The sequence below is a fragment of the Charadrius vociferus genome, unplaced genomic scaffold (assembly GCF_000708025.1).
Source record: "Charadrius vociferus isolate BGI_N301 unplaced genomic scaffold, ASM70802v2 scaffold159, whole genome shotgun sequence".
NCBI classification, from domain to species: Eukaryota; Metazoa; Chordata; class Aves; order Charadriiformes; family Charadriidae; genus Charadrius; species Charadrius vociferus.
In genome coordinates, this window is record NW_009649940.1 from 2735522 (window position 1) to 2745294 (window position 9773).

The 9773-nt window shown below is 36.2% G+C and overlaps 1 protein-coding gene across 1 annotated transcript in view; it reads right to left on the bottom strand.

Moving 5' to 3' along the window:
• INTU (inturned planar cell polarity protein) overlaps positions 1 to 9773 on the bottom strand; it is a 42943-nt gene that overhangs the window by 16149 nt on the left and 17021 nt on the right. The window contains exons 3-7 of the mRNA XM_009891429.1: positions 9465 to 9668; positions 4883 to 5001; positions 2155 to 2244; positions 1528 to 1605; positions 190 to 379 (exon numbers count right to left, since the gene is read on the bottom strand). Coding sequence (XP_009889731.1) covers positions 190 to 379; positions 1528 to 1605; positions 2155 to 2244; positions 4883 to 5001; positions 9465 to 9668 — 681 coding nt within the window. The remainder of the gene's footprint in view (positions 1 to 189; positions 380 to 1527; positions 1606 to 2154; positions 2245 to 4882; positions 5002 to 9464; positions 9669 to 9773) is intronic.

The following is a 9773-nucleotide window of genomic DNA, read 5'->3' on the forward strand; positions in this document are numbered from 1 at the left end:
ATTTTAAATAAAGTTTAATACCTTTGCCATTATATTCTCTTCCTAGATAACTCTAATGTTACCAAACTACACTCATAACAGCAATCTGTTTCCCGTGGGAATGACTGCATAGTTCCAAACTCAAATAAAGGATCCTGTAGGAAAATGGGTGGTCTGGGATGGGCAAAGCACACCTGAACGTGGCATTACCTTGATTTCCTGAGGCAACGTCAGCCAGCGCAAGCCTGGGAGATTGTCTAAGAATAAGGCACTGCAGGTATCATAGCGTTGAGCACTGGGGCTGGCATTTGACTTGAGCCTTGCAGGCTGAAGCGCACGCTGGAAGAACAGGTTGAAAAAATGATCCAGGCGAGAAACATTTTCCACCTGGCAAAAAGCACTGAACAAACATGAACTCCAAGTTAGAATAACACTGAGAAACTTGCAGCTTGTTTATATAACCCTCTGTGCTGTAGAAGTCTCTTTACAGCACGATACTAGTTTGGAATTTTTTTTTAACATTCATTTTTAACATGAAAAAACCCATTATGCTAATATCTACGCAGTACTTACAAACAAAGGAAAAACTGCCTTACTGAAAGCAGCATAGCATTATAGTAGATGTCTTAGAGCAACTTAAGATGAGCAGCTTCATCCTTTTGGAAATGAAGATTATTCTTTGTCTTTATTTTAATAATTTAGTTAACTATTTTTGATGTGTAAAAGATCTTATTTTCTTCAGAAGACACAAATTACTCCATTTGGAATCTACTATTCCAAATGGTCTCCAATACTTCAATCAAAATCGAGTACTTTACACCTCAGATTCGAGCCAAGCTTTTTCTGAGATGCATTTAAACAGTTGCAGGGATTAGAAGTAAAAGTTGCTCCGTGTCATGAAGCGACATACAAAACGTTATAAGAAAAAGATAAGGCCTGACACTATGCAAGATTGTTCTTTCTAGAACAATCTTTCTATGCTGTTCAACACAGAAAAATGAATACAAATATTAGGCTTTTTGCTACGGCACACACACTTTAATGCTGAATTGAATGGAAGCATATGAATAGCCTACCTTGGCAATTTTATTTAGGTTACAGTCAGACTGAAAATTTTCTGGGTGATTTCCAAATGCAGAGAAAGACAGTCACTCTGCCAAATAAAGTTGAGAAGTCTGGAGTGTTTACTTTATTAAAAATATTACACTGATTCATACGTACGTTTCACAGACAGTGCTTTAACACAAAGGATAACATTTGCAGAGTGCTGTTGACATCCACAGTGCCTTAGATTACGTGAATGATTTAACCTAATCAAGGACGAAACTTTCTGAAGTAACAAAGGCGCTTTAAAAAAGCGTCTTAACTAGTGTTAAGACTGAAACAAAAAGGCAAGGAGAACATAATCCTGTTGTATTGTGCAAGTGTAAAAGAACATGCAAAGAAATTCCACGTAAGCGTTAAAAATGAATGCTACTAGCTGTCTTTTTCAGTGAGCATCGATGAAAAGTTAGTGACTGAAAAGAAAAAGCTTTTGAAAGAACTGACCTGTCTAAAGAACTGTACATGAATTTCAAGGTCCTTACAACATCTTCAATCATGTTCCTCAGCTGAGAAAGTGGCACACTAAAAAATAAAATTCAAATGCACACCTATAGCATCTTTACTATAAATAAGCACAGGCGTCTTCTGAAGAGCTGCATTAACTAGTGATATATTGCAAACAAAAAATTATTCATCGGACTGTATGAGATAAATCCTTTGAGTGACTTGCCCATGACGACAGACACAGTAGTAAAGGGCCGGGGCGGGAGCCCTCCTGGAACACATAAATATGTAATATTACCGATGTTATTCAGTAGTCTCTAATCGGAACTTGACTTTTTCAGATGCTGAAAATGGCTGCTTTATAGCCTACACATATATGAGATCTAATGAGACCTTATTCCCTTTAGAGGAAATTAAAGAGAAGCTGTAACAATGGCTATATAAAACACATAAACAAAGTCAATCAAAAAAATGGAATCACAGGTATAGCAAGTAGTTACAGTAAAAAGAATACATTGTCAGCCCTCCCTTTCTTGCTTTTTTTGATAGAAGAGTACAATTTGAGGACACAGAATAGGAAACAAAATAAAATTAAAAGGAAAGAAAAAGCTTTTATTTGCAACTCACTTTTCTTCAGGAAGGCCAATTACAAGCAACTTGTCAGATTCTTTCCAGTAAACGACTTGAACCAGTTTTTCGCATAAGAAAAGGGAGGAACTAGAAAAAATAAGTACTTCTGTTAACATTATGATGTTACAAAAGACCACCTTTATAAGCCAGATTTATTTATATGTATTTTATATGCAAAGTCTTACGCTCATGCATAATCACATGCATGTAACTGCGCTAGGTAATTATAGTCATCATCGCAGAACTCAAAGACTCTCTGATTTCTACTCCAAACAAAACACACCGGTAGAAACAATGCTTTCAGGTATACAAATAAAAAGGATGAACAACCACTGCTGAAGCACCACAGTCATCTTCTAAATGATTCAGATGCTCTTTAAAACTCTTCCTGGCATATATCTCCCAAGCTTTTAACAAAATCAACTCAGAAAATGAATGCCATTTCAGATCTCAGTGAGGTAACCGGAGGTACCAATGAATGTTCTGAACATAGTCGCTCACAAAATCATTTAAAAAGTCCCCACATGTTTTGAAAACAAGCCCAAGAGGTGTTTGAATGTGTTGCCTCAGTGATAACCATAAGCTTGAACTCTCATGCTATCTCCTTGGACAGAAAATTGCTCTACAAAGCTCAGCAATCCCAGAAAGACAGAGACAACTTTCATTTGAACAATAAAGTGGATTAGAACAATAAACGGAATTAGACCCAATATTCTAATTAGCAGTAAACCATACATTACACACCAGATTATCAGATCAAATGTACTGGTTGCTGCTAAAACCAAGGTCGGTAAATATCTTGAACACTAAATTTACAGAAAACCCCACCTTTCTTACTATTGTGCTACAAATTTTAAGTAACAGCACTGCTACAAAGTGAAAAAAGGGTATCTTGAGTTTAAGCTTAAAAGATTCAAGAACTTCATTTTAAGAATATGGCTCCATGATTATCTTGCTTCACTGATTTACTCATACTGTAAAATTGATGGTACCGAATAAAACAATAGCAGCATCTCATTAGTTAAGAAATACCTTAGTATTTCTGCAGGTCACGAGAAAATTTTTATCCGTCACGTAACCAAAAGTGCTTTCCAAACAAAACAAGTTATATATTTATAATGCAGTTAACTACAAAGAAATAAACATACCCATCCTAAAAGATACACAATACATGTGCAGACACAATAATCATAATTTACTCTTCTGACATGAAAAGCTTCATAGGAGAGCTAGGCGTTATCTGTTCTATTTTTTGAAGAGTTGAGACAGTCCACAGAGACCAGCAGAAGTGCTTTTATATTTTCAGAACTCAAAAACGGGAAATTGAGAACCTTAACATGAAAGGTGAATCTACATTATCATGGATTTCTGTATTGTTTTTCTGATGATACCATAGGTATAGAACATCAAACAATGGACTTTTGGATGTGTTTGAAAATCTGGACATGTCCAAAAATGCTTCTATATGGGAGACTTGCCATTAATAATGCAGAAGCATTTAAGAGGAGTTAACATACCCCCAGTGCTAATTGCAGTGGCGTGGCATTAAAATACTAGTGTATGCAAAAGATCAAAAGCTTGTGTTTGATACCTGCTGCTAAAGGAGTCAATCCACATTCCTATTGATCACTACATCAGTAACGTGGCTTTTAGAAACTAACTAGAAAGTTATAAGCATGGTTAAAGGACAGTGTTAAAATTTCTTACTCAAAATAGCAGGATACCAACGAGTCTGAGAAAAAAAAATAAATTAAGAGAAACAAATGCAAATAAAAGTAAATTAACCAGCATTTATTTTCTGGTAAGCAAAAATATTCAAAAGTACATCCAGAACTCCTTTTAAGGAAAAAATTATCAGTGGAAAACCCAACTTAAATATATCAAGTAGGCTTTTTGCCTTTTGAGGAATTCCTTTTTATTGCCAATGCTGTTCACTAATGCTTGCACTCTCTATTCTCAGGCCTGAAATCCCACTTACATTTGGCTTTTTTATACTAATCCAGGTCTTGTGTCTCACACAACAGGCATTGATGCGTAGAAGAAAATCTTGTCTGAGACTCTCAAGAGATGTAAATTCATATATTAATTCGTAATGGGAAGAAGTGTGACACTGAAAAGTGGTACCTGCTAGCTCACTTCTAATTATTCCATCAGAAAAAAATCCTCTACCTTTAAATATTCAATAATCTCTTGACATATCTCCACCACCCCTATGCTGCTCCAAAAACTCAGAAGTCATTTTTATTAGACTTTTTACTAGAGTCCTGGTCTGTGGATACAAAAATGTTTCAGGTGTTGCAAGCTGAATGTGAAATAAAATTAATTTAAAAGTACCAGGCACTCATGAATTTAACATAATTACATTTTATCCTCTTTGAAAATTTTTAAAATATGATTGAAGGTGTTGTAGAATTTCCAGTCTGCCACAGTACAGTGCCACAGAAGCCCAGTTTAGATGAGGATGTTTTAAGAGATCTAAGAAGGGATCTAAAACCAACTACACTGAACTAAAAATCCTAGTCATTGCCATCCATGACAAAGAAATTCCCCCAAATCAACGTACATCCAGGCTGAGCAGTCCAACTTCTAGTTAAAAAATTACTGTCTAACAGCCAGAGTCACTCTTGTTTTGGCTGGACTTGATGCGTGACCCATGTGTGTCTTTCTATAGATATATGTATCATATAATAAAAGTAGTAATACATTATATTTCAAATACTTTTACCTGATAATCTGGGTACCAGTAACACTTTCCAGTATGTCAGACAGTGTGAGAAATATTCCTCTCACACTCTTCAGTTTTTGGGATGCTTCTGATATGGGGTACTGATACAGAATTTCTTGCTGTGAAGAAAGTTAGCTGTTAGTTAAGCAAAGCAAAACCAAAACCAAAATCACAAAAAAACCCCACCCACAGAAAGCAAGATAACAAATTTTTGTCCTGGCACCAATTTTTTTTTTTTTTTTTTTAACATGAAAGCTTTTATCATATACTTTTACATGGTATCAAAACAAGCGGTTGTCTGCACAGGCATACTGGAAATTTCTAAAATGCAGATGAATGTTTCTGACAGTTTTGACTTTTCTATTTTAGAGAAAAGTAGGACTTATTTAGAATCATTATTATACGAAGAAATATAAAATGACAAACAGTATTCCCACCGCATTTTACAGCTTAAAGTACCCTGTATTTTTACGGTTCTTTCAATATTTAAGTTGTGATTTAAATCATCAAACACACAGTTCTTGGGAAACCAACAATGAAACTATGAAAACTACTTAATTGCTTTACATGTATGGCACAAAATATAACTGAGGTATATACTCATATAACTTATACACCAGTAACAATTTTATCACCAAACCTTTGACCATCTGTGTCAGCATACTCTTACAGATGTGATCTGGAAACTGAACATCAGTAGAGATAAATATTTGTGAAAATTATTTTTCTTTTTCTAACCAGTCCTTTAAAAGAAATGTGTTATGGAGCCATTACAAAAATATTAATTATTTCAGCAACCATAACAATATAGTAATAAGCAAACATGATTCCCCACATTTATTGCTTTCTGCCAAATCATGATGGGCCAGAAATAATGTGGGTAATATTAAGCATATCCAATGTAAAGAGCCTACTAAATTATCTTTCTACACAAACAAAAGAAGCACAGACGTGATTAACTTTCCTATTTATTTATTTTCCTAACCACATCCAGCCAGTGCCAATACCCATTAGAAAATTTTCCTTCATCAAGATTAAAAGAATGTAAAGCTTCATTGCAGAAGGACCTGGTAAACTCTTTATTCTTATCCAATTTAATTAGCTGTATTTTCAAATACTCATTAGTGACAAGGATTTTTTCTTCCTTGAATCAATCTCTCAGCTGGAAAAAACCTGCCATTTTCTAATTACAGCTCTACAAAGGGCAGAAAGAGCCTTTTTTATTCCTCCTCACTATGAACCAGGGCCTTTACACAAAATTCATTTGCGAATTATCTGTACACTTTCCCAGGGAAAGAAAAGACAACTGTAACAAAAGGTCATAGCTGCATCTTATGTATATATTAATGAGTTAGCAAGGTTCAGCACGTACCGCCATACAAGATGAGCTGTCTTCAAAGCAAGGCAAAAGTTCATAGGCCAATGACAACCGAGTTAATAAATGACAAGTAGCTCAGTTCTTAAAAAGTGTAAACCCTCCCCCAAACCAAAACCCCAAACTTGGACAGAGTATCTAAACAGCTTCCCTTTTGTATTTTTATTTAACTAATTTCTCAAACTGAGCCTAAATAACATTTGAAAAAACCCAAATTATTGCAGTCTCGACACCATAAGAAAGGGCTAGAAAAAATTTTGTCAAAATGGTGCCGACCCGCTAAAGACCTCCTATAATCTTCAAACACAGCGCACTGATATTAGATGCTTTAAATTGCATCTCATGTAAGATTAACAAAGAAACAACAGATGAAGAGACAACTATGAATTCTTAAAGATTAATTCAGAAATTATAAAACCAGAGAGAAACGCTACAGAAGGTATAAGTCAGTGTCTGTATGACCAAGCTATCTCAACAGCTACTCGGTAACAGCTCCTTTGCATGTATGCTAAACACATGCTTCCAGTAACACTATCACGTAGGAGGAATATGAACATTACTCCTTTTAAAACATGGTATCACAAAAATGAGGTCAATCACATAAAGATGTTTCAGTGTACGCTGACACAAATAAGGTATAATTGTAACACCTACCTTGGACTAAACCATAAAAAGACAAAGTCAACCTCACTCACTGAAACCACTGTCACGGGACACTCCCCACATGCACGCACACACGCTAAATTATTTCTAATACGCCTTTCCTTTAGAGTTGAGTAGTACTGTAGATAGAGCTTACAAGTCTTGGAACTCATTAATTCCGTTTTTGTGTGCCAAATGCTCACAAGTGGAAGAATTAGTTCCTAGTTCTAGTTGCCATTGTTTACATAGATGTGATCGGCATACCACACCTCCTTTGGCTATGGGTAAAGCACCTCAGTAAAAGATTGTTGTATTTTTATTGTGCAATATGGCACAGGCGCGGATAACGGCAGTGCTGATTTGAAGTACCACTGGAAATTAAATCTGGAACAGTACATCTACAGAATAAATGTCACTTACTGTTCACCAAATGAAATTACAGACGAACGCCTTGAAGAAGGCTACATTCTTTTGTGTAGAAATGTTACAAAGATCTGGATTAGACCAGCAAAGCATCTCTCAACATTAGAGACTATTTGGGGCTGCACAACTGCCAAGACTTCTAGGAAACAATTCTTCCATGGTATGAAGGGAGAACAAGCGCATTACAGTCCCTCCTTCACCTCTGCTCAACATTCAGAGTTAATCCTGTTTCTTGGGAAGAGTATAAAGAAATAATGGGGCAAGAAAGCAGTACTCCATTTACTCTGAAGTGCAGGAATCACAATTAGGCATTTGCATATCTATTCACCTACCAACAGAGGAGCCAGAGGCCCTGAAATAAGTTATTGTGGTAATATTTCATAAAGTTTATGTAAGTGATCAGGAAAACATTGGTCTTTAAGTCTACGGCAACTGTCCATAGCTGTTATGTCCACACAACATAGCAGTCTTGGACTACAAACTTAAATTTGAAGAAAAAACCCACAACTATTTGCAATATGTAAGTGAACTTTGGAAAAGCATCTTAAGTTTATCTAATTTCCAGTTAAATTAGCTCTTTTTGTTTTTATTACTGGGAAATACTAAACCAGAAAAATACAGCAGTATCGCATGTTTTAATGGAAGCAGTCTCTGGATGGGAAAAAGAACACAGAATGACCTTGCCTAGTTGCAATGCTATTAAAAAAAAATAAATACAAGAGACACTTCTACAAACTAATTTCTTCTGAAGGTACCTCCCATGAAAAAATGTAGTATCAAACAGGATTGGAACGAACTGCAAACCTAAGCTTGCAGTGTTAGTATCTTGCTGCGACACACAATGAAGCATACATTACCTTAAAAATACTATGTTAGAGGAGCATGATTTATATTGCAAAGTCAAGTACTCCAGAATTATGAAGTATTGGATTTATGGTTGCCTAATAAGTCTTAATTATACACTATCATCTGTCCATTTTGTCCTCTGCACAAGACAGGCATCTTTCAGAAAAAACGTAATACTTAAAGACAATGTCACGCTGCGTATGTACAAAAGGGCTGAATTAAAGTTGCACAAGTAGCTATAAATCTTTCATTTGACTCTGCAAACTTCACAGTATTTTTTACATGGTATTATGACATCATGTAATTTTCTAGGGTTCTCCTTCCCAGCCCTGTCTCTAGAAAGTAAAATCAAACTCCATTATGTGTAGTTGTAACACTTTTTCTCTATTACACATCAGCACGGAGCAATGCAGACTTCTTTCAGTTGAAAAATGGTATCAAAAAAATAAAGACATCTCAGAGAAGGGACAGAGCACTGACTGGATCTAAGGATTAATTCCAGGGGAGAGAAAGCAAAACGTCTGTCTTCCGGTCCTCAATCCATCACTGTCCCACCATCCCAGTGCCTGGGGACTGGCAAAACTTGTGCTTCATGTGATAATATAGATCATTGGGGCACTATGCTAAATCTAAGGAGAATTTACAGAAGAGTCTTTTTCCAAACGTCTGTTCCTAAAAAGTCCACTTCTTCCATTTGTCATTTTTAGATCAGGCAAGAGGCCAAACTCAGGCCTCCACACTGTTCCGGGTCTTCCCTGCAGTCTGAGTGGAGCATTTGTAGCTATGGCTACACCACGAACAACATCTACGCGAGCTTACAATGGGTTATATGTACACCGGCAAAACTCTTCTGAGGAACACAAAAATGAGAGAGATGTGAAAGGAAGCTTTATGGGACAAAGGAAAAGTACTTATGTATGAGGACTGCCAACAGTTCCTGCTGGGGAAAATTTTTTTGACTAGGCGGATTTCATAGTTGAAGTTTGAGAGGCACATTAAAAACATCACAGTGAGCATCTGAGAGACAATAACGAACTGCTGAGTTTATCTCTGCTTTGCCCGTTAAGACCTCTAGCCTGCTCTTTACATAAAGACATTCAGCAGCACTGAAGTGATTTCAAGTCCAATTAGAGTTTGTCAGCAGTGATGCTAACTTTTTTTTTCCCTGGAATTTCAGGCCTTATTTCTGACAAAATGGACGTTAGCAAGGTTTTTTATTCTTTTTTTGGTTTTACATCAAAAGGCACAGCAGTTGCTGTTGGCACCTTTCATCTTCAGTTTTATTTAGCCACATACCTCATCCTTAGATGTTTCAGAGTCCAGTTTCGTTGCGAGGAACATAACAATATGAGGCACGTCTTGTATAGCCTGTTGAAGGTCCGTACTATCTTCTCCCCACAAGAGCCGAACCAGATTGTTCATACTTGACTGCGCCTGTTTATACCTTTGCTGAGAAGTTCCTTCAGGCTCAAATATTGATGTTTCAAATGTAAGTTTAACCTATTGAGATAATTAATTGTGAAAATGAGGCTGTACTTAGTTATGTTCTCATATCGGATGAAATGGATGCAGTTTCAGCCTTTCCTTAGCTTTACTGACAAAGAT